Source organism: Thunnus maccoyii, chromosome 7 (assembly GCF_910596095.1).
Source record: "Thunnus maccoyii chromosome 7, fThuMac1.1, whole genome shotgun sequence".
Taxonomy (NCBI): Eukaryota; Metazoa; Chordata; class Actinopteri; order Scombriformes; family Scombridae; genus Thunnus; species Thunnus maccoyii.
The window spans coordinates 10247721-10273648 of NC_056539.1; the positions used below are offsets into that span (position 1 = coordinate 10247721).

The 25928-nt window shown below is 42.0% G+C and overlaps 2 protein-coding genes across 13 annotated transcripts in view; one reads left to right on the forward strand and one right to left on the reverse strand.

The window, feature by feature from the left end:
- ralgps2 (Ral GEF with PH domain and SH3 binding motif 2) overlaps positions 1 to 25928 on the reverse strand; it is an 81249-nt gene that overhangs the window by 9842 nt on the left and 45479 nt on the right. For all 11 annotated transcript variants that reach the window (XM_042416035.1, XM_042416034.1, XM_042416031.1 and 8 more), the window contains 4 exons: positions 1474 to 1611; positions 661 to 751; positions 366 to 433; positions 92 to 230 (listed from right to left, as the gene is read on the reverse strand). In XM_042416035.1, the coding sequence (XP_042271969.1) occupies positions 92 to 230; positions 366 to 433; positions 661 to 751; positions 1474 to 1611 (436 nt within the window). The remainder of the gene's footprint in view (positions 1 to 91; positions 231 to 365; positions 434 to 660; positions 752 to 1473; positions 1612 to 25928) is intronic.
- On the forward strand, positions 3677 to 24238 carry angptl1a (angiopoietin-like 1a). Of its 2 annotated transcripts, XM_042416042.1 has the most exons (6): positions 3677 to 3996; positions 17411 to 17668; positions 17812 to 18432; positions 21407 to 21600; positions 22635 to 22905; positions 23029 to 24238. In XM_042416042.1, exons 2-6 carry the CDS (start codon positions 17479 to 17481, stop codon positions 23214 to 23216), a joined length of 1464 nt encoding a protein of 487 aa, XP_042271976.1. In that variant the 5' UTR covers positions 3677 to 3996; positions 17411 to 17478; the 3' UTR covers positions 23217 to 24238. The 2 variants fall into 2 exon arrangements, with proteins under 2 accessions (XP_042271976.1, XP_042271977.1); XM_042416043.1 differs by lacking the exon at positions 3677 to 3996 and having other exon boundaries at positions 16454 to 17668.

Consider the following 25928-nt stretch of genomic DNA (forward strand, 5'->3'; position numbering starts at 1 on the left):
TCTTCAACAACTATAAAATGGTGGATCCATTTTAACTGACAGGTGGAAATACTGTTTTTCCACTTAATACAATACAAAAGCAAAAACTGACTTGTATCCCAGGCTGTGGCACTTCCTGTGTCCGTAGGGCAGCAGGTTTCTGGGGGAGGGAGGCGTAGCCGGGACTTTGGCTCCTTCAGCTGCTACCGTACATTTACGGCCACAAAGAGGAGATGCTGACGCTTCCTGGCCTGTGGGTAAGAGTGGGATGGAAAGAAAAAAAAAAATTATAGACCATGAAGAGTGGAAAGAGAGAGGTAAAAAGATGATTTCCGCAGGTTTGATTCAACATTGAACTCCCACTCGTGATCTGTACAGAAACTCACCGACAAGATCCTCTTTGGAGGCATTTGCTCGTGGTGTGCTGGTGCCTGGCTCAATCTTCTGTGACAACCTAAATAAAGAACATTGCTATTTCCATCGGCTTGAATTCATCCACTGTGAATTTCTCATTATGAAAATTATTGTGGGGATGGAATTTTTTTGGGTGACACAGATGAGGGTTGCGCCCAACAAGTAATAAAATTAGAAACAAGGATAATCGCAGATGCGACTGAATCAGTTAGTATGAGGTGCGGACATGTGGAGTTACTGTATGCATCTTATTTTTATTTTTCTTACTTGTAGTTGTCGTCCTCCACGAACTTCTGCAGCTCCTCAATATACCTGACTGAGTTGAGATACTTCTGTACATGAGGCAACACTGGTATATCTGAAAGAGGAAAGATAATGACAGACATTAGAGTTTATGTGGATGCACGTGGGTTTGAACACCTGTTACCAAAACTGGCAATCTATGAAGGCAATAAAGTATGCCTGTGAGTGAGGATATCAATTTTCTAAAGGTGAAGGTTGGTGAAATATTGAAATTCTGGAAATTACAGAAACATATTTGTACTTTATGGAAGTAATTTCTTCTCAAGTGCAGGTGTGATTCTTCCCAAATTAGAAGCTTAAAATATCCTAACATGTTTGAAATATTTGACCGACCCTGGATATATCTGGAGGTAAAACTATATGAACTGAGTATATTTTATTTAACTTGTTCAAATGCCACAGAGACACACAGACGTACAGAAGTATTAGTGTCTCCATGGCAACAGAGAACGAAGTGACAAAGGCTGTTTCCTTCCAGCTTTTATACAGACTTCCTCCTCCTGTTTGTTCCTCTGCATGACAGACATGATGCATCACATCAGAGTACAGAGAGAGTTACAGTTTAGAAGCTGCTGATAAGAGGAACTATCTGTGAAGATAGTTCAGCTGGGTGATATCTGCCAACACTTTCTTTCCAGCCGCGTTGACAGAATCTCTTGTGCTTCAGCCACTCCACAGGCGGAGGTTGGTGCTCACAGAAAAGAACAAATTGTAACAAACTTTCTTTCCAGCCACCATATACCTTGACATCCTGTTAGTGTGTGTATCTAAACTCACCGTAGGTACAGGATCTCTGCAAGTCCGATATGATTCTGAGAATGTTATTCATCAGGTTTGATCTCTGTTCGTTCTCCAGTATGCTGCCCGTGGAGGGGTAGGCTGAGTCTATGTACGTCAGGTCAGACAGGTACATCCCTAAAACAAAACAGCAGACAGAACAAGATGCAACATGTTACATGACGATGTAACCCCTCAATCTTCCCCTAATGCTCCCATCCTTCAGCGAGTCAGCGTCCCCAGTGGGAGCCAAATGAGGACAGAGTCCATCTGTCAGAGGTGTTATTTCATACACCAGTGGGGAACACAAGGATTTTTCTGACCCAACACAGAGAGCTCTGCTCATTAGAAAGCAAATATGTAGATACAAACAAGGCTGGACATCGTAACAGGGCCAGATTCCCTTGGGTACATGATGCAAGCACCATGCAGCTGTGGGTTTCATGGTGTGAACACCAGCTGGTAATTGCATGCTGCTTATTTAATATCTCGCAGGCCAAAACAGACCCCGCACAAACTCCCATTTGCATATACTTTGCTCGAGTTTCAAAATGTTTTTTTGCCGTGATCCATTCCACACTAATCTAAAAGATAGCCTTGAGTAGATGACTGATCTTCTCTTCAGCCTTTCCAACTCAAGCCCGTCTTCTCTACATCTCTCCCCCGGCTCTTTTTGGCAGACTTGGAGCAGAGCTGAGATTCTAAGTCTCTCATTACATAAATATTAACATTAAGAGAAAAACCCAGGAGCAGCTTCCCACCATTCTGAAAAGTGATTATCAAGCTTTAGAAGTGAACTGATGGTGCGCCTTTCCTTCCTCCTCTTTCTCTTGCTCAATGTTTCTTTCACACGCCAGCGTCGAAATTGAGTGCAGATGTAAGAAAAGTTATCACACAGTAGACTACATGATATCCACACCCGTGCATTTCTTGGAAATTTGGGTTATTCTCGCAGATGTGTGCACACAGTGATAACGTAGTGCATTCAGAGTCTAAACACAGATGCACAAATAAGCAACGACAACAGAACTGTAAAACCAGATCCAGTAGATAAAAAGGGCAAACCTTGTCTTCAGATAACATACACACAAACACAACACCATCTGATTAGAATCAGCTAGAGGGGGAGAGGCAGAGTGCAGAAGAAGCACTTTACAAGCTTTTGGAGACACAGCTGTAAGGAGGAAAGTGAGAGATGGGGAGAAGAGGAGGAAGAGAGGGATCCTGAAGGCTTAACCGCTATAGCTGCTCTTCTGAGAGCATGTCAGGGATAACAGCAGTTAGTCATGCACAAATCCAGACTGCCTGGAACACCCACAGACAGATGTGTGTTTTAAAAGGACCTGTGGTTAGGGTATGAAGACACTTTGTGTGTGTTTACATGTGGCAAACCTTGTATCAGGATCAAATTAGAAACCTAAGGGTATGACAGAAGAAATGTGGTCATGAAGTATGGGAATGGGAAAACCACTGACTGCACCTCTTTGCTACCAGTTATCTAAAAGGAACCATAAAATATTTCAGGACAAAAAAAAAAAACCTTATCTTTCCATTTCTCACATACCTAGACGCATTAAAGTAAATGACTTCGCTGATAAGGTGCAAGCAGAGTAATGAAGAAGACCAGGCAAGCTCAGACTACACCTGGAGCAAGGACTGCTCCAATAATGCCATGAATCTGTTTTATCTGCCTTGCCTTGCTCTTCTGCTCTCACATACCCAGCTGAAGCTCTACAGGAAGTTACTGTTCAGAAACACGAGCAGCATTACAATCAGCTCTTTCCGTTGCTGCGGGGAAAGCAAGAAATCAAGGGATTGGGAGTTGTTACGGTTGTTACTCGTCAAAGTAATCAGGTGAAAAGGGGTCAAAGAATCTACAGACTCAGCAAAAACAATTCAAACAGGTCACATTTCCTCCCACTTATTTTGCTTCTTCTTTATAAAGAACCATGAAACCGTTGTTGAGGATGGGAAACTTAATGAGGCAGCTCTGTTATTCTCTTTTTCTGTCTTTTTTTTTTTTCCAGAGTGACATCAGAGGTAGGCTGGGCCACTCCAAAAAAAATAGGAGAGAGGAGGAAAAAAAAAAAAAAAAAGTCAACCTCCAACTCCAACTCCCACACCCTCATCCCCCTTCTCCTCCCCTCTCTTCCTCCTTCCCTCCCTCTTCCAGTCTCCCCCATCCTTTGTGAAAAACTCGAGGCATCAGTCGCCAGAGCTCAGTCTGTTGAAGTGGCCGGCTTTTGAACCATGCCCCAGTCTGAGCCCCGGGACAGCTGAGTCCACAGAGAGGAGCACATCTTTGGGAGGTAGGCCTTGATTAAAGGCCTTATATTGTGATTTCCAGCTGCAGGACAGAGGGAGTCAGTGGAGGAGAGCAGCCCAGAGTGGAGGCAGAAGACTGGGACAAAAGGAGAGACAGAGAGATGAGTCCTGAGCACTGCAGCTCGGTGAAGACACAATACAATACACACGTGAAACTATAACTGCAGGAAACACACCCCCACTACTGGTAACAAAAAGGTAAATGTTGCCTGAGTTCATTCTGAGTTTGTTTTTGGAGTGTGTGCATGTCTGCGTGTGTGTGTGTAGATGTATGTATGAGTATGTGTGTCTGAGCAGCTGTGAGAGCTCTGGCTGAGAGGTTGGAGAGGTTAGGACGTTTCGTGACTGGAAGCTCCGTCTGCAGACAGAAACATTTAGCAACGCTTCTTTGGCTTTCCTCTGGAGTCTGAGGACTGGGATATACTGAGACGAATATATGAGACTAAGTACGCTATGCAAAGGGTGTGCAGGACGAGATTTGTGTCACAACAGGGATGAATTTATAGAGTGGGCTGCTAGATAATTTTTGGTATTTCTAATTGGTCGGTCAAATTGTATAAGAAACTTTTTCAGTCATTGGTGTCTCAGTTAAACTTAATTTGAAATGTGCACAACAGCCTACCTGCATGGAAACAGGAGGCTTGAGGGAGAAAAGAAAAAGAAAGAAAAGTAGGACAAGATCATGCAGAGCATTCCTGCAAAACACTTGAGGGAGGCTGATCTGATCAGATGGAGAGATTTGAGATCTGTAGCCAGCACTGTTTATTTTTTCTTGGCTTTTAGTTTTCTAATACAGCTCCACCTGAGTCTGGCTGCTAAATGGGGTGCAGGGATGACGCTGAGTTAACCTGGTGGAATAAGGGTTAAATCAATAATATTAATGAGGTTGTGACATGTCTTTCAGCACATGCTGATCCGTGTTACATAGGGTGGTCATTAGATCATTCATCAGAATACACAAACACAACGCAGTGTAGTTTGTGAAATCCCTCAAAGTTATGGGAGTCTCCTTTACAGGGTCGTGTTAGGTTGGTAATCCAACCCTGACCACATCCTCTATCAAATACAACCCATGGATATGAGACACTTCAGTCACAACTTTGTCATAATAGCCAAACCTTTGAACACTAATAACATCAATGTGGTGCACTTCCATATCACCAACTCACAATTATCTTCAAATGTTTTCACTTACATCCTGGTCTGTGAGATCTGTGGAAAATATTCTGTTCACTAAAAAGCCACATCTGTGAATGCTGTAAACGGCCATGAGAGAGAGAGGACAGTGCATGCACACAACCACACACACACACACACACATACACACACAGACACACACACTTCAAAAAGCCTGAGTTTGATGTAAAATGCAAAATGAGGGAATGGCAAAAGACTAAGAAAACATTTCATGAGCTTGCTCCACAGACTAATAAATCAAAATATCAATACCCCCAATAACTCAGTCTGGAACAGAGGAAAGAAAGCTAAAAAGATAAAGAGGAGGAGGGAGCAGCAGTCTGAGACATATCCAGAACATTCTGTGCGGGGGCGGCAGAGCTTGGCCCTCAGGTTCACCTGAAACCCGGGTGCATGGGGACAGGCCTGGGAGAAAGCTTTAAATGGGTCATTACTAACAATTCATACGTAAACTAACCATTCTCTTAAAACTCACTCGGGATAATAAATCACAACAGAAAATCTGTTTGATGTCTTTACCATTTAAAGTTTTTAAGACTCCCTGGACAAGCCAATAAATAGCGATCAGCTAGTGCCTGGTAGGCTGTCAGAGCCAGTTAACTGCTGCCCTCCCCCAGCCATCCTGTCACACACAGTGTTGTAACCCAGCAGGAGATTGATAGCTCACTCAGCCAGCACCAGCCAACTGCGGTTTTGGGCGATGGGCATGTGGCCAATTGTATCTTACTATTTAACCTGAGGCTGTGTGTCGACCCTTTGCAGACACAGATGTCTAACGGACAGCTCAGCTGATCTTATCAGTAAAACTGAACCACATATAGAAGCAGACACACAGATAACACACACACACACACTGAAACACACTAAACACAGACACGGGCTTGTCCGACAACACTGCTCCTGCACAGCTGGCAACATGCGGTTAAATCCAACCACAGCTACAACAGAAAATCCCGCACACATAACTTTTAAAAGTTAACCATACATTATGAGTTGCAGGGCTGTGTGTAGCACTTGTGTCTAGCTTGAAGAGCAGCAAAAAAAAAAAAAAAAAGAAATCTATGGGGGAAAAGAGCCAAGGCTGTTGCAAAATTGGAGGAAAAGTCTTGTTTATAGCTGCGCTGTGAAGCTCATTTAGAATCCCTCTAATGAGAGCTTGGACACAGTTGAATGGACAGGTCAGCATAGGGAGGAAGAGGTCAGCCAGGAGGTCGGGACAAACAGACAAGAGAAGCAGAGGCATGTAACGAAGTGGAGAAGTGCGTAATGCTGTGCGTGTGTGTGTGAATTTTACGTGTTCTTCCTTGTTGATTCAACTAATAGAAAGCATGTGTATGAGCTTAAGATGAGGTGTGACTCAGAAGAGAAATTAATCCAAGAAAGAGTATTGGAGGCTACAATTAATCCCCTGAATCAGAATCTATCAGCCAAAGGCTATAAATGCTGTAAAAAAAAAAAAAAAAATTAACTCTCCCTCCTCCTGGCTCTCCGCTCTCTCCTGACCCTCCTCCAGCTCTTCCCTAATGAAACTGTGTGAAACCTAAGTAGCAGCATATGTTCGTCCAAAGTGTCATTTTACCGGTTTAATTCAATCAAGAGAGGAAACCCACCTGAACAGGCAAAGTTACAGCCAATCCGTTTAGTAAAGCCTGAGTAATAAAATTGGGATTTTGTTATGCAAGACTTAATTCATGCCTGTGTGTGTATGCGTCATTCTGAGTGTGTGTAAAAGGAGGCAACGAGGAGGTTGTGTTTGTGATGAGGGGCAGGGTTGTGTATTTGTTCTGTGATGGAAGGGAGGTAATGAGGATGAGTGTCATGAAGTGATGGAGGAGGGTGTTGGAGGGTGGAGAGTCCTTATCTTGACAAAGTATGACAGATAGAGAGAGAAGGCCTTATATGAACTCTGTCCTGCTGGATTCCCTGGGCACAAGAACTGCATGTTTGTGAGTGTGGTGTGCAAAAAGGAAGAAGGGGAAACTATTTTTCCACAAAGACCAATTGATTGCAGGGGTTTGTGGAGCGGACGGGTAGGGGGTGAGGCTGAGGAAGGGTGGGGCTGCACCCTAATCCCACATATAGACCTCTGACCCCAACATCAGCCCATATGTTTAGAGTTTCACTACAGAAGAAGGAAAACAGATGGGGGGCCGTGGGGCCTCAAGGGTTTTGGGGGCTCCCTGCTCAGTAATATGCATCATGAAGGTAGACAGCTCAGTAGCTAGAAAGCAGGAGGCGGGAACCACTTCTGAGGATTTTTTTTTTGTTGGGTTAGTTGTTTCCGAACCAAAGCCCAATGCCTTCCTAAATCGAACCACTTCATGTAACACAACTTGTTCGTTTTTCCACCTCACCCTTCATTTTTAAAATCCTGAGGGGAGGCTCCAATTCCAATTACTGGTTCCATTCATAAATGCAGATAAAACCCTTGTCTTGCTCTTTGTATCTGCCTTGATTTCCCTTTTAATATTTCCAGGATGCACTGTTTAATGGGGAGATATGAAACAGCACCATTAATACTGCAACATGAAGCATTTCATATTCCACTGTGGTAGCAGTGCTTAATCTTAATTGGGTTTCTTCAGTTTTGTTGATGAGGCTTTTATGAGTTTTTCCTTGTTTTGTTAGGGCTGTTTTTATAGTGTACTTTTTTGTACTGCTGTTTTTGTTTGCTTTTTTTCATAATGTCAACACTTTTAAAAACCCATCATGCTGCGTTCACCTCTGCAGCCCTCGATAACCTCACATACTCACCATTTATTCTCTCTGAATTCATTCAATCTTTTATTTTAAACTGGTTAGATGGTTTCTCAGATGTCAGTTCTTCATTTTCCTGCTCATGGCTCTGTAAGCAATTGTTTCAGCGAGCGCACAAGAATGAGTCTTTGAGGAGCAGAGTGCATGAGTGGGCATGTATACTCAGCTCTGTTGACAAAAACAGTGAGTGATGACATCATGTATAGATGAAAGGCTCTGGCTGTGTACTAACAGTAGAGCTGGCTGAGCTCCATGTTGTCATGTTAAGTAGTGTTGCCGTTCACTATTGCTGGTCCCACGCCTCTTCTCACTTATATCTTTGCTTTTCTCTCTCCTCTGATCTGTCTTCTGACCACTGATGGATGTGTTGTGTGATTAAGGGCATTTTGGACTTGTGGAAAAGTTTGAGAACCAGATGCAGGGTTTCCCACATAATTCACATATAATTGTGGTAGTAGCTGACTGGATGGGGGGTTCTTTTTCCAACTCTCAGCCCAAATTCGTCCCAAACTTAATTTACCGTTACATCCTCCCACCCCGGGACAATGGGAGGTCCGCTCCAGCCCTGCGCGCTTGCTAATAACTTAAGAGTTGGGTCTCTGAGACTGTGTTAAGAACAAAGACTAAGTTATCAGAGTTAACTTGAATGCATCAGTTTTGGACAAATTTGTGTAGAGGTGTTCATGATGCTAACCATGCGTGATCTCCGGATTTATTCGGCCAGCTGTTCTCTCTGCCAGGAAAAGCCAACAACCATATAGACCGCTCCTCTTCTTCTTCTCTGGTTTTATTGGCAGACTACAAACCAATATTAAGGGTGCATGCTGCCACCTACTGTACTGGAATGTGTAACATCATGCTATTCACAGACGTGTCCATTGTCATGTGTTTGTGAGAGAGACAGAGACAGAGAGACAAAGAGAGAGAGCAGGGTGCTCAGCTCCAAAAATAGTGGCGGGTAATGTTGATATTGTGGCGGGCCGGCACAAATAAATGAATGTATGGGAAACGCTGAGATGGGGCGGTGGAAGGATGTGGATTTTGAAGCTGGGAAATACATTGGCCATGAAAATCGAAATACATTTTGTCCAAGTTTTTCCTCCCCTGCTTGTTGAACTGTAATCCATCAGGCTATAGGCTGACACATCAGCATTAGTAAATCACTGCACAGACAGAAGCTTTGAAACTCACACAGCACATATCAAAAGATACTTCTGGAAGTAAAACAGCCTCAATCAAAGTTTGATACCCTCTTGGGAGACCAGTATCCCCCTTTCCTAATACATGCATCCAACAGTCCACTGTACAAATGGATTAGCACATCACCAGAGATTCGCCCCACTTATACTTATCTAGTTTAAGAGCTATGCATCAGGAAAGACAGAAATTAACTGTCGTACTACTGTCATCGAAGACTCTGTTAGATGGGACTAAGACACATCGTGCTGATGAACATGTTTACATGAAAGCATTTGTGCAACTTATCTTTAAGTCAACCTGTTGCTACTCATTTGCCAGTTTCATGCAACTCATTCTGCTGGCATATTGTACACTATTCCTGGCTTTTTCTCTTGTTGATAAACTTGGAATTGTTGTACAGTATTACTGATACTTTCATGGATTTGCCAATAATTATTACACCTAAATTTATAATGTTAAATTAATGCAGTTATTGCTGCACAATATAAATGATATGCTGGCACGCTCAGCATCTATTACTCATTATTGCTCCATGTTATAAATCCCAGTTTATGAAAGGAAAATTTAAATGAATAACAGATGCATCTGCCAATAATTTGCCGTAACCTACACAGCATGAAAAGGACAGACTTACTCAGTATTTAATTTACTTGCACAGAAAAGTTTGTCTATTTTGCTCATATTGATATTTGTTCTGTACTTTGTTTTATTTGCAATTATTTGGTATTATTTTCTCCATTACAGAAAACACATACATATATGTTACAAGTAAAATACTAACATTAATGGGATTCATCCCAAAGAGCGCACAACATCTCCTATGTCTCTAACAAGACATCTGCAGCCGGTCAGCTTTCCATAGCAGTTCCTACTATGTGTTTATTAATCAGTTTATTGACATGTTATTTGTCTTGGCTCCGTGTGTTCCATCAGGGTTTTTGCCAACACATACAGTGTAACCTGAGGCCACAAGCATGACATATGGTTGTCTTTCTAAGGTAACAATAAACATTTATTATGCTGTTAACTGAAAAGGCAAAAACAAATTTTTCCTGTCAAGGAGTAACGTAAGCAGTCATCTAGCTTAAACAGAAAACCAAGCCAGATGAAAGCCAGTCTCCTAGCCTTATACTCCAGAGAATGAGCGTGTGGTGAACTATCATTGTTAGAGCAAACCGAACCCAATCTAAAATAGTAACTCAGCTGTGGGTTTCATCAAGGCAAACAACAACACTGAAGTGCACAGTTGAGCTCATTGTCACAAGGAGCAAAGCCAGGGGTAAAGCTGATACCACGTTGCAATTTGTGTGTGTCTGTGGACAAAAATTGTGTTCAAATATGGGTACGTGTGAGGAGGAAAACAACTGTGTGTGCATGGGACAGTCCAGAAAGCTGTCATCATGGCACTAAACTCTTTAATTATTATTAGATTAATTAAACGAAGCCTCTGGCCTCACAAAATCACCTCCTGTTCAAGACAAAGAGCTGTATTCAGTGACAACCAGCAGAGCTGTTCATTTCAAACAGAAGAGCCTTACACTCTGATGAGAACATTAACAGAATGAACAAAAAACATAAGCAAAATGCAGAGTGCGGCTTAAGTTGCAGACACATGTGGAGCATTTAAAAAATTGTCTTTAAGAGATGACAGAGTTTGTTTAATGGGCTTAAAACAGTAAGACCATTGTGTCTTGTTCAGCGCTCGAAATTGTCCTATTGTCCAAGTGACAATAAAAATAGCACCTAGGACACAAAGATATGGTGTCTGGGACAATTCTGGGGCAGTAGAGAAACTCATCATTATAAATGAAATTATTACTTTTATGCATCATGGAATATATACTGTATCAGTTTAATTGTAAGGTGTTCAAATGTAAAAAATGTGAGGTGGCACCAGATGTATAAAGGCTTAAGCACAGTTAAATACTATAACATACATGTTCAACAGATATACGGAAGTTGTGACGTTTGTGCTGCAATCTCACTCTCTGCCTCATTATTACAGATAATGACGTAACATGGTGTCAGAATAAATTTTGGAAAGACATCTGAAGTCACCCGAGGGGAGGAGAAAGATGCACCTCCTTAAGACAGTCAGGGGGGGAAAAAAAGGCGATTGCAAGTCCTCCTGTGTGCAGAACAGAATTAGCCAGTAGCTAAACAAGCTAAACAAGCTAGCAGTGTCGCCAAAGCAAGGGAAAAAAAAATTGTTGGCCAACCATAAAACAAGTGAGAGTGAACCCAGCTGACGATAAGTTGGAGAATGACACAGGAAACAGGTGTTTGAGGTTGTTGATAAGTCAGACAAAAGTAAATGAGCAAATTAACAGAAAAATAAGTAAAAGGCAGATAAGATGAGCCAACCAGCACAAGCAGCAGCTCCAGTTAGCAGTGTCCAACTGAACCCACCAGGAAAGTTTGATTTTAATAGTACAAGTGAATGGCCAAAGTGGATAAGATGTTTCCAGCTCTTCAGAATAGCATCAAGCCTGGATAAACAGACACGAGAATATCAAGTAACTAGACTGATGTATACTCCAGGGGACGAAGCTGAGGACATATTGAGCGTCTTGCCCTTAAATGATGATCAGAAAAAAATCTAATGAAGATGTGAAACAGGTTTTTGAGAAACACTGTGTGAACAAAAGATACATTATTTCTGAGCGTGCAAGGTTCAACAGGCGCAATCAAGCGCCAGGAGAAAGTGCTGAAGCATTTATTACTGCTGTCCATAGCCTAGCTGAGAATGTGCATTTGGAGATTTAAGAGGAGAACTGATCAGAGACAGGATTTTTGTTGGCTTAACTGTCTGAGTCATTGCAGTTAGATCCTGAACTCACATTAGTGAAAACTATAGCCAGAGTGCATCACAGTGAGGGAATAAAGAAGCAGCAGCCAATACTACGTGGCAGCTTACATGAGAGGCAGTGAGAGAACTTAGATGCAATAAGTGCAAGGCAACAGACGCAGAGAGGCACAAAAGGACTAAAATACAGCTCCATGTCAGGCCAGAAAATAAAAACAGAGCCATGGGTTGTGGAAGATGAAGAAATGCAACAAAGCATCAGAGGAATGATTGCCCTGCCAAAGATGCAGAATGGTGTAAACGCAAACAAAAAGGACATTTTGCCCAGAAATGTCAATCAGCTGGTGGCATCTATGATATCACAGACGATTCTGCAGACTATGGAGCAGATGTCGCCTTTCTTGGAGAAGTGGTTGTTGAGATTGGCAGTGTTGAACATAATCGAATTAAGCGTTTACTATGAGATATGTTCAAAGTGTGCAAATTTCCATCGCTGTACACCAATCAGAGTATCAGAGAATCAGTGATTTCAATTTCTTATTCAAATATAAGTGCAAGAAACAACTGGTAGAACTTCCATGGCGGACCAGAGTGAGTCAATGAAGTGATGCGAGTTACTGAAACAAAGTTATTAAACTAGATTTATAATGTAGAATTTTACAAAAAAGAAAAAAGAAAAGAAAAAAGAAGAAAGAAGAAAAACAGTTGCGGGACACTGAGGAAAAAAGTTAATTTCAATCCCTGGTCTTGTTTAATTTACAATTATTCCCAGTTGGACGAACGTGTGTCTGGTAAAAAGAGCAAAGGAAGTAAATACAGCCTGTCCTTAAGACTGTTCCAACAACAGCCGTGACAATAAATTAAACGATAGTGGAGAAAGACAGACAAAGAGACAACCAGTGGGGAGTGAGGACAATTAAAAAGCATGTGTCATATGTCTCCAGACTATTAATAACTATAAGTGGGGTGACAACCCAGCAGGACACGTAAGAAGACTTATGAAGCTCAGACTGTTGCCAAAATATAATGCTGGCGGAGTCCGATGCTCACTGTAACTCCAACACAGTGTCTCACTGGTTTCACAGAGATATTTGGAACATACAAGTTGTTTGTCAGGATGGATGAGCCAACATGAAATTTAATGAATTCTATTATTATTAAGAGAAAATTGGTTTCAATTCCTCTTATTTGCTCTACTGCTAACAGTCTATGACTTTCATATGTATCTGGAAACTGTTGCCTAAAGCCAGGATCAGACTAGAGTAATTTTAAAATCCCAACCCATTTTGAAATTGGGTTGCATCATGCACATGAGGAGAAACTTCAAAGATGTCCCTCTCTCTAATCTCAAACATGCACACACTATAAGATTTGAAAATAATGGCGCATCACACACTACAGTATATTATTAAGATTATTGTGCTAGAGGGAGCAATGCACCACCTCACATGATCTCATGGGGAAACATGCAAACAAAATGCTTTCAAGTGAGAAAATACGAAAGCAGAAGGCTAAACGAATCTTGATGAAAAAATGGTCGTGGAGACGCGATCAACACGGATTGTCTGTTCTTCAGCGAGAACTGGAGGTGAGATTTTAACTGTCAGTTTTAATATCTGTCAACAGTAGTATGCTAGCTAACGTTAGCCTCAAGGGCTTGAATGTTTATCGTTGCTTAGCAACACCGTCAGCTCTCTCTCATTGGCTATTGTGGTCGCGCTCTGAAAGTAGTGATGTAATCATCCAGATTTTAACTCACAAAAACATGTCTAAAATTATTGGGGTGGCTCCGATGAGTCTGCGAGCAGTTCTGGAGGTTTCAGATTGGATCCGTGAACCCTTCACATTACCAGATAATCTGGGCCGAACATCAGTACAGACCAAGGTCCCAGACCAGATTTCTCTTCCTATTGTGGGGAGGGTTGAATCTGGGATAATTTGGCCCAAAACCCCTTTAGTCTGAGCCCGGCTTAAATGATTTAGCTGTAACCAAATAGACCTTGAGAGAAAAAAGGGGAAAGAACACAGAGCAGAGAAAGCAAACAAGGCAGAAAGCATTCAAAAAAGGAAGGAAAGGAAAGTGAGGAGGGGTTTTACACATAAAAGAAAGTAATTAATGGAAAGAAAGAGCCAGAGAAAAAAAGTGCAAATCTGTCAAGAGAAAAAGGGGAACAGGAGTATTTCATCTATGAGAGGCTCTGCCTCAAGTTATGTTCATGATGGCTGGCCAGGAAGGGAAAAAGGGCCATGACCCACTTTCCTTCACTTTAGTCTCTTCTATCTTTAATTCACTACTGTCTGTGCTATCCTTTTAAATCTTTGGGCTTTGTTTCAGCCTTACAGCCTGTCACTCCTCATCTCCTTTTCTTGTTCAGTCTCTGTAGTATCTGTACACACAGGCCGGTGCTCTTCTACTTCCTGACTGATGCCTCAACTGCCCTTCATATTCAACACAAAGTAACATTTCTCTGCAGCAACTCACAATGCATTTCCAGCTAAATAATACTCAGAAACATGTGAAGGAACATTGCCCATTCATGCCTAGGCACACCTCAGACATACAGTACTTGTACATGTGAGCCAAAAATGTCCAGTGATGGAAATACAACAATGCAAACAAAATATTGTGCTGTGGTGCACATTTGTATTAACTTGTCATAATGAAATGTACTCATAAACGTAGGAATTACACAGTTCTTCAATTGTGAACTAAAACCATATTCATCAGATGGTAAACGACTCATCTCAGTCAGGCACTGAGTGACAATTTTCTGATGTCACTTTTATTATTTGTTGCGTCTTTTGTTGTCAAATTTAATACATGCCAGCTATGAGCTGTTGCTGGCATAATGGTCTCCTCCATCTCCGCTGATCTAATATACACAGTGTAGTCAAGTAGGTCTGCTACATTTCTCAAAGCCATGCAGTAATAAAATGATCAAGTACAGTGCCGTATACAGGAGGACAAGTCTGAATGGTTTTTGTTACAAATATCACTGAACTTGCAGAAACAAATCAAAATTTAAAATCAAAAGAAAAACACAACATGTAGGAATACAGACTTTTACCCAGCCACATGTGAAGGCACATTCACATGCAAAGTAAAGTTTTACTCCCAAAGGTGACCACTTTATGTTTTCCGCTCAATTACCTTCCCAGTCCCCAAGCCCTTTAGCAGTGTTTCGTTTCGGTTTGTCGGGGTAGAAAAAAGGAGCCGCTCTGCGTGCTCTAAGGAAACACTGTAAAGCTTGTACCTTCATGACACACCAGTGACCTCTCCACGTTCACTGGAATGTCTTTGATATGCTGTGGTTCCATGAAAGAGACTAGGCCCCTCGTACTCAGAACCACCACCCAAGAGGAAATCAGACTCCAGAAGTCAGGAAAGAGAGGGAGGGGGAGGAGAGAGAGAGAGGAAAGAGAATGAGAAGAAAAAGAGATGGATGACAAGAAAGAGATGGAAAATGAGGGGAGTGATAGCTGATGAATGAGCTGTGATGTTGCCTGTCCTGTTTATGCCTCCTAAACTGTAGATTACGATGAATGTGGAGCTCACATCAACAGTAGAAAGCCTTTCATAGTTTGGAAGAGAAGATGCACTCGAGAACTGATACCGCTGATGCTGCTGCTAAAGTCATTAGCGGCTCTCACTGAGGTTAGCAAGGATACAGTACCTGGTTACGCTGTCAGACACATCGGCTGCTGGAAAAACACACAACCATGAAAATGAATAACGTCTTTGGATAGTCATGCACACACGGTATTCAATCATACAGATGGACGCAAGCTTACACATACCAGCGCGAGTGCGCACACAGCAACAGATCTCCAGTACTAGCTGTAATTCTGTCCCATCTCCAAATTGTTCCAAGTGACAGAATTGCCAGAATTCTTCAAGAACCACAATGGCGTCACATGGGAGACATACAGAGCCTGAGTTTCAGGGTGGAGGTAGGATTTAACGATGTGGCACTGAGTAGAGACTGACTGTGAAGAGTGATGGAGTAGATTGGGAGGGACTAGACAGTCTTGGCCTTACGCAGGACCGAGCCAGAGTGTTAAATGGAGCAGTGTGTCGCCTGTGTGTGAGTGTTTTCGTGCTTGTGCACTGATGAGACACAGAACTAGAATCAGTAGGGATAAGAAAGAAGCAAGAGAGCGCTAGGAGTCTCCCCTAAAATTAAACAGACTGAAGGAAACTCTGCTCATATTGTTTTCTTGCTTTCATCTCACACCCCTGTAGTGACTGTCTGTGTGACTATGTGTGTGAAATCTTTTAAGTGAAACATAAATACCATCTCTTACAAAACATCCCTGCTGGATGTATGGAGCCGTGGGCGCTCTGCAGTGAGCATATTTCACCTGTCTCACAGGAAGCTGCAGCGGAATTAGGGGTCAATGTGTTATACTGAGCGGGGCACAGAGCAAGACAGCAATACTGTTGTATGGGACAATAAGATCTGATCTCTGGGCAGGAAGGGAGGTCTTGAACCCTCTTAGAGGCCCTTTTGACCAAATACTTAAGACCTGAGGAGCCCTGGGACATAAACTCAGAAGCCAAATGTTCCTTTGAGTTTGCATTTCCATTGCTTCTAAAGATGTGTGAAGATCAGGCAAATTAAGTAAAAAGCATCAACTTACATGTAAATAGACAAACTATTGGCTGACTGAGATGCTTCAATCTTTGTTGAAAAGAAGATGCAGAGGTAGAAAGGCAGACTCAAAACTACAGTGAGGCAAAACACCCACTTCAAAAGTAGTGAAGAGAGTGTATTTAGTGATTGCAATGAAACAATAAACAAACAAACAAACAAACAACATAATCCTGCTCATTTTAGACTAGACCAGAAATGGGCTACATAGCCAGTTTAAAAGTTGACGTTAAAAAAAATATTTTCATCTTTCTCCAAATATTGGTGCGTGTGTGTGTGTATATATATATATATGACATCATGTATAGCAACAACCCCCTTTGTTTGAATCACGTCCATGAACTGTAGCAGTCAGACCAGGCTGTACCAACTCAGGAGCAGAAACTGTTTGGGGGGCAGCAACTACAGTATGGCCCAGACTCCAAAACTAGAACTAGGTTCCTGTTGCCAACATACAGAAAAGTTCCTTGATTCCTAAAAAAGTATTCCTGGAAAAGTTCCTGCGGTCGAAAAAGACAATAAGGTTCATACTATACAAGACAAGTGATGGGAGTTTGGTACAGAAAAGAATAAAGATGACGGACATGCACCAAATTTAAAGCACAGTCACATATCAGATCTCTTAATAGGGTAGGGAAGCAACACAACCTTAGAAAAATGGGGCGTCTGTCAGTGGGGAAACTAACTGAGACAGAAAGCAGACCTCGTCCTGTTGGCTGGACAGCAAATGTGTTCTTTCATCTTTCCACACAAACAACACTATGTGGAGCTATGACCTGACAACTGTGCTACTGCGCACTAACTGAACACTAAACAATTGCTAATTGGCTGATATCTGAAAAGTGTCAAATAACTTTTCATGAAAAGCTTATGGTAGTAATTTTCTCTGGTCTGGAAAAACATAAAACAACACTCCCGCTGTTTGAATTCTTTTTGTTACCCTCTGTAAACAAAGAAGCTCTTTTCAACTTCTAACTCTTAAGGTTGTGTATTCTTGCAGGGAGGCCTGGAGGGACTTGGAGGGAGCACTAGAAGCTGTCCATCAATCCATCTAACCGGCCAGCAGCAATGCATTGGCTGATGTGGAGCCTGTGCGCCCTGCTCTGCCTCTCCCTCTGGGAGGAAAGTTACTGCAGGAGCTCCAGGGAAGCCCGGAGGACCAAAGAGCCATCTCTCCGCAGAAGTAAAAGAGCTCCTCCGGATCCTGATGCCAAGAAGTGTTCCTACACCTTCCTGGTGCCTGAGCAGAGAATCACAGGTTCAAAAGCGAACATATTTTTGTAATAAACCTTAAGTTATTCATCATATCTGTCTTAATATCTCATAGATTTAATTCCTTGCTTTTCCTAAAGTCAAAACAGCTTCTTGGTAATCTTCTAAATAATTCATATCTGTCATCAGGTCCAATCTGTGCCAGCACCACAGGCCCTGAGCCAGACAAGGACAGAGTGACCCGTATGGACATTGCAGATGTGCGGGAGGTGCTCAGCAAACAGCGGCGTGAGATTGAGACGCTGCAGCTGGTGGTGGACGTGGATGGTAACTTGGTTAATGAGATGAAGCTGCTGCGGAAAGAGAGCAGAAACATGAACTCCAGGGTGACCCAACTCTATATGCAGCTGTTGCATGAGATCATCAGGAAGAGAGACAACTCTCTGGAGCTGGCCCAGCTGGAGAACCGCGTCCTCAATGTGACCTCTGAGATGATGCGACTGGCTTCGAGGTACAAGGAGCTGGAGGGCCGTTTTGCTACAATGGCCGGGGTGGTCAACAACCAGTCTGTTCTCATCTCCGCACTGGAGGAACAGTGTCTGAGGACCATAGGACGCAGTGAGCTGCCCGCAGTTCCCCCGCTTGTACAGGTGGTACCTCAGAATATACCAGTTAACAATCGTTTCACCAATGAGATACAGAGGGACAATAACAACCGGGCCTTTCCCCGGGGATCACGCATGGACTCCCCCACTGCAAGCCCATTTGGGATCTACCCTCCACCACCACAGGGAACACTTACCTCAGATGGTATGTACAATTATCAAAAGACGCAGGGGATGATCAAGAAATAAGTGATCGAATGCTGTAAAATAATAATAATAATAATGGGTTTTTAGGAGATGAAAGCTATGCAAAATCAAAAAGTCAGTTTCATAATTTTGCAATTACTTAGGTTATTGTAAGTTACTTCAGTAACTGCCCTAATTAACTGTACAAAAAGTTGCTTGCGTATAACTGCAATTCAAAATGTAACTTCTCACAATAGTTGGTATTGCTGAGGCACAGTTGGCTCATCCTTGGCATGCAAGAGAGGCAGTGAAATCATACATTCCTATGATTCCCATTTGGCCTCCTGTACTGGCTGCACTGCACAGAGCATATGTGCTAAATTAATAGGACGTGGATTAAGCCTTTTTCAAAAGCATTAGAGACTTCAAAGGACTGGAATGTATATCTACTGCAAAGCTTTACTCTGGTTTACATCCGGCCTATGCAAGTGTATGCATGTACAAGAAAAAAGGGGGGGCAGAGAGCAAAGAGAGCACACATCTGATGGACTACACTGACAAGTCCCAGGACTCCAGACAAAACCAACAAATCAGATAAGATTATCTAACATCAATAAGGCTTCTGTACAGTACTAGTGATTGAGTAAGTGTGACATCTGAGGAAGTTCAGCTTCAATATGAAACCAATATGCAAGATTCAAATGCTACTTGGAAATGGCTCCTAAAAATTAGTAAGGGCTGTTGTATTTTGACTGGCAATTAGATTGTGGCAGGGAATGTTGACAGGGGTTATGCAAACAGATGGCGAATTGGAAGAAATAATTCATAATATCCCATAGACAAAAAGGGAATGAAAGGAGGTATGTTTTAATACTGACAGGGGAGTCACTTAGTAGGGTGACAGAAGAATGTTGAGGCAAAAAATACTTTCTCATTAAATCTGATACTGAAATCTCTGTTTAAATTGGACACTTAAAAACCACAGTTAAATATATGATTGCTAAAACTTTTAAAAAATAAAATAAAAATAGGTCCGTAATGTAGTGTAATGTTTTAACATTACGGTTACTGCCTATATACTAATGTGATGTGTGAATTTAATCCAAAGTAGCTCAAAGGTATTTTGTCAAGAGTTTGTCAAAAGTAAATGTTCAAAAGTCTGCTACACCTTCAACCCACCTTCAGCACTAATAATGATGCCTATTTCAAGCTCAACAAGCAGAGAAGCAAGGGGGTCGTATTTAAAAAGCCCCCATGGAGAAAAAAAACCCCTAAGGAAACAAGAGACATGGAAGAAAGAGAGAGGTGTGGAAGTGGTTGGGGGAGGTAAAATGGCAAGAATTTCACTTGTAGAGAAAAAAAAAGGACTGAGTGTTCTCATGGCTATTTCTAGCTTTGTATAATAATTCTCCACCTACCTTGCTAAGCCCTTATTGAACTGTAATTTTAGTGTTGCAATAGTTAATCATAGCTCGTTAGAACCGAGAGCTCAGATGCAATAACTCTCCAATTCCAAACGTCTCATCCATACTGTACATTAAATGTTCAGCATTAAGCTGCTGCTTAGACAAACTCACAGAATCTATTTGTCTGTGGCTGAAACAAAGCTGTCAATCTGGACTGTCCCAGTTTGTCTACAACCAAAAAAACAAAACAAAAGAAAGACAGAAGACAGGAATTAATTTGTAATTTAGTTTTTTGGAAATGAAAAACAGGATATTTCTACCTCTTGTCTTCATAAAACATGTACTTCAGCAGTTCCCTTTCATTTTCTGTTTCAAGATGAATGAAATGGCTTTTACAATATTTAGCGCCTATCTAGGTAAGACTTAAAAACCATAGACCACTAATAGGCTCTCTTCCATGTAGGTTCACTACTACCATAAATACACATTGCCTGACCGCAGTTTGGTCTAGTTGAGCTCTTTTTAAACCACTATGGCTTGATGACTCAATTTATTTTAAACCTCAACATCTTAGGGCTTTGTTTAGACAAACTGACAAGAAACTGACAGAAAATGAGAGAAAATGTGAATAAGCTGGAAAACCCCCTCACTGAGAGGTCTGAAGAAGACATATCATTACTAGAAAAATACGAGCTTGTGTAAGGGAGTTTTAGGTATCTGTTCTAGGGCTTTACACTGGATCCCTATGTGCTCCCACACTCAGCTGAGAAAACCATCTTCCATAGGCCTTTAGGCCCTGGAGGCCCCCACACAATGCCTGTGTTCATGCTGGTTTAATACATATTCACACAGGGGAAAACAGAGGAAATATGCTGGGTTTTGGTTTAGCTGCTTCAGCTTTGGGTGCAGTGCTTCCACATGGCTTCATTTTTGAAGGCAAAATCTATGTGAATATTCATACAGCAATTAAACTGCATGCATACATGTTTGTGTAACTTCAGACTGCAGGATGTTTGGATGGTCTGAGCAAAACGAGATGTTTTCCAAATAATGTGGCCACAATAATGCACCCATTCAAACTGTGGGGTCGTGGCAGACGTTCCTTCCTGACGTTCTCTCTTTTCTTTTGTCCGCTGTCTACAGATCATAGAATGATGATGATGACTTTTGCATATGCGATAAAAAAAAGAAGACATCTTGTTCAACTTAAGGTGCAGTGTGGTATATTCAGGAGACTCAAACTGTCAAGCAAAAAACTGTTATTCAGGCAATTATAGTAGGAACCAAAAGACCAAAAGTCAATTACAAAAGATATGATAATTTATGGATTTTCTTACATGGGAGTAACAATCATTTCAGCATTTCATTGACCCAAGAGATATTAGCATTAACCATTACACCAGAAATACTTGGGATGTTTGAGAACATTATCAAACAAATCAACATTACTGTGTCTTGTGGACCAAGATGATGTCGCAATAGGAATCCCCAGATATCAAACATTTTAAATCTGACTCACTAACAACATTTCTATTCAACTAATTATTTCTCTCCCTTTTTTCCCCACAACCATGTTTCCAACCTCAGGTCCCTTCAAAGACTGTTACCAGGTGCGACAGGCAGGTCACACCACCAGTGGGATGTACCTGCTTAAGACGGAAGGCAGCGACCGGCTGATCCAAGCCTGGTGTGAACATGGCCTTGACAATGGAGGATGGACCGTGTTGCAAAGGAGGAGAGATGGCTCTGTGAACTTCTTTCGGAATTGGGAGAACTACAAAGTAAGTTCATTGATTGAAAAAGGAAAGTTGGTTTTAAAAGGGTAAAGGTAAGGTTTAATAAACTAAACAAAAAACAGCAATCAGTTATGAGAAAGAACTTCTCTATTCACAGCTTTTTCTTTCCTCTTTCCTACGCGACCCACTCTCAGCAGTTCATTTTGGGGTCGCCAAGTGAGCATTAGCTCCATCAATGTAAACAGCTTAGTGGTGGATTTCCTCGCACCAAAATCACAGCCAGAAACTGTAGCCAGGGACCTACATACAAATATACACAATCAGAGAGCGCTGGTGGGCTGAGAAGGAAATGCAGCTCTACTCTCAACCCCACTGGAAATGATCCCTTCATCCTTTTCCTCCCATGTGTCAGCCTGTGCAACTGAAATGTGATCCAGCAGCAGACAGACGAAGGAAAACAATTTTTATAACACCCAGAGCAAAGAGTGACACTGATACATGGCGTGACAGAAATGTCTGGTCTCTCTGTTTTCTTTGTAACAACCGTGCAGAGCCAAGAGTTCTCCCCTTTGTCAAAATTAGATCTAGAAATCAATACGTATACGCTGTCTGGATCAAGGACAGAAATGTGTCTCTGCAGCTCTGCATTTGCTATATTCAACTCTCCATCCAACCAGAGCCAAATCACCACTGACCCTGCCATTCAACTAATTTGTCTCAAGTGAGAAACCACAGATCACAACCTTAACACATTATCGTCTCAATGGGAAACAGATTTTATTCTATTTCACTTGATTGCAGGCATCGCTTTTAAACTCTGCACTCTACTGAAAGATCTTATTAACCTCACTCTGCATTACTGTTTGTGTTTTTTGGACGTGACTTTACTACACTGACCACAGACTAAAGGGAGATCTTTTCTTTCACCCGTTGCCTAACCCACTGTGTTGACTATCAAGACTCAAATTAATGCAGCACTTTGTTGGTCTGCACCACATTGCAATAACATTTTAACATAGACCACAACTGAAAATGAATAACAGAGTGTGCTGCGGCCTGTGGTGCTTGTCCCCCTACAGAGAGGCTTTGGAAACATAGATGGTGAACACTGGCTTGGGCTCGACAATATCTACAACCTGGGGAAACAGGGTGACTATAAGCTGATGATAGAGCTGGAGGACTGGACAGGGAAGAAGGTGTACGCTGAGTACAGCAGCTTCCACCTGGAGGCAGAGAGCGAGGGGTATCGGCTGAGGCTGGGCACCTACCAGGGCAATGCTGGGGACTCCTTCACCAGTCACAACGGCAAACAGTTCACCACGCTTGATCGCGACAAGGATGCTTTTTCTGGTAAATGCAATTTGATTTCTGATTATTAGTGGTACAGCTATGGCATAACAAAGAGTAAGCTACTTCTTAATCTGTTCATTCCACTGATCTTGTTTTCTACCGTTGTGTTCCTCTGTCCACTAGGTAATTGCGCCCACTTCCATAAGGGTGGCTGGTGGTACAATGCTTGTGGCCAGACCAACCTGAATGGTGTGTGGTACAGCGGGGGAGTTTATCGCAGCAAATTTCAGGATGGAATCTTCTGGGCAGACTATGGAGGAGGTTTCTACTCTCTCAAGTCAGTCCGCCTCATGATCCGACCAATTGACTGAAAACTTGGACTGTGGTGTGGACCTTTGACCTCCTTCCTTATCTTTATCTACCCATAAATAAATACTGTAAAGGCACAACGAGAGATCTCCGCCATCATTCAGCTGTGCCTTGTAAGAGCTGGAGGAGGAAGAGACGATGGCATGTGTTTATGGCCAGACAATAATGACTCCAGCAGTCTGCGCAGGGGCTAGCTCCCAAGTTGACTTTAACGTTGAGATGAAGACTGATACCATTGCCCTCCTCCACCTTTCAGTCTGGACAGTAATGGTCCATCAAGCTCCCTGGGACCATTCAGTATTACTCTCAAGTGTCTATTTTACTCACTCTTGTTGAAACTCAGTATGTAATAAAGGGAAATGGTCATTTACTAAAGACATGAGATTTCTTCTGAGCAGCTAATGGTGACTTATTGAAGCCCCCCTCCCAAGGGCTATTGGATGTACTGGGATGTTTCACCTTACTAGCATGAAAAATTATGCAATTACAGTTCCGAGTGTTGCCAATTAGAATACCTGCCAGTCAAATGGTTAGAAGACAGGCCTTACAAAACCTGCTGTCTTGTGCTACTTTTTTATAGGTTTTGTTTGAACTTCTGGGGTTTCTCTTCAACCCCCCCAACAGAAAATGAACTTGTGCAACAATGTGCTTGTCCAATATGCATATGGCTGAGCTGGCTTTGGTATGTAAATATCGTTGGCTTTATTTGTGAAAGTTAATTTAAGAGGTGTGAATCTACTCAGGCCAAATGTTCACAATGTTGTCACTCTGCCATTCTTTGTTATTTATCGGTGTATTTATAGTAAGTATAGTCATGGCCATTTTCTATATAGCCCTGTAATGGTACAGTTGTAATAAATTTTATCCTATTTAGAGACACATTAAAAACACATGAACAGAAACACACACAAATAGCCAACACAAACAATTCCAGTGTGGATGTCTAATTGATTGGAGGAATGAGAACCTGTGACATGCACTGTCAGTTTTCATCCAAATCAAATTAAATTCTTTTGTAAACACAGTACTGTCCTTCACTCTTCGCTCAGCTTCTTGCTCGGATGAATAGCAAAATGAGTGTTTAAAATGCAAATGCCTTCTTTGACAAAACTATTTCCAGAGTGAATATAAAACTTGAAATATTACAGTACGTGAAATACCAGCTGAGGTTTTACCTCTATAAAAGGATGATATAATCATCTGAAATGAACCACTTCAAATTTCTCTGATCTGATGTAGTTGCAATCCAAGCTGTCAAGGCACCGAAGTAGGTCAGGGGGATTTATTAATTACAGAAAGTGGGCAGCATAAAAATGAACTGTGACCATAGAGAGAGACTGCATTTAAAATCCCATTACTCTTGTTCTGAAAGAAAAAGGCTAAAACAAAGGAGAGGCTTAGAAGAAATATGTAAGGGAAAAACACTGTTTCAGTAGAAGCAGATAGGACTATATTAATGTAAGAGCAGAAACAGATAACAGGGAGGACATTAAATGATGCTGCTATAGAAGAATGTAGACTAAAGTGAGAACTGAAGAGACAGCAAGGGTGATAAAAGGCAAGAGACAGACGGCGAAGAGAAGGAGGGGAAAATTCCTTCCACATAAAAACTGTTGAGCTTTTCTTTCCCTAAAATACATACGTCCATCTTGAAATTATGGCTCCCCTCTGGACCTTTCCCTCTCAGGAGCTGTAAGTCAGAACAGATAGGAGCCATCTGACGCAAACACTGCGAGGAGCAGAAGCTAACGGACACATAAAGTCAACACATTTAAGCTCACACAGACGAACACACACACACACACACAGACTGAGCCAACAAAACTGGCTTTCTGTGACAGGCTTACTGTCAGAGACCTAAAATACTTTATATCCATGGAGTCCAAGGGTCTAAAGCCAGATCTGTACTAGGTCAGAGGAACCAGTAGGGAGTTAGTTGGCTTGCTTTTCTGATCTGACACATATGACACCTTACCCCTGGTGCTTTCCATTACACTGGATATTCCATACAGTGCAGCTTGTGTCCCACAGCTAGCCAAACAACAGCAGTAAGACTATGCTGGAGCAGAGGAGAGTTAAGGGCCCTTGTGCCTGTTTCTGGCCTCCCGAAGAGTCTTTCTCCACTGACAGAGACCAAATAGCAAATGCACACTACATTAACATCCCATTAATAAGTACAATAAAACTACACTGGAACTATCATAAATATTAACGAACTCTTGCTCAACAACACATCATTCAGAGTAAGTGTAAACCGCCTGTCTACAGAGGATGCGTCTCAGCTGTGTTTTTCATTCATCCTATTGGAAAAACAGATAGCATCCCGCTCATCACCCACACATCTGAGACCCAAAGTTTTAAGCTTTAAACCAGCGTCTTCCTCTCATAAATGTGTAACTATATGAGTGAATACTGTCAAAACACTTTTGCATGAACAGTAGTCCATGGCTGTGTAGACACTTTTGCTACGTGGCCGGTGGAGACAAGGTGAAAGGATAATGAGCTGGGGAAACATTTTAAAGTGTGTGCATTTTGTCACAGTGCTGCCATACATTTCTGTGGACTCTTTGTCCTTGCATGATTGGCTTGTGAACAGGAACGAGATCATCTGAGCATTTAACAGGCTGGCCCTATGGTGAGCGCAGACAGGAGGGGGCTGTGTCTGCCAAGCCTAATGGCAGGTCAGAGTTCACAGAGTCACTCGCCCGCGCGCG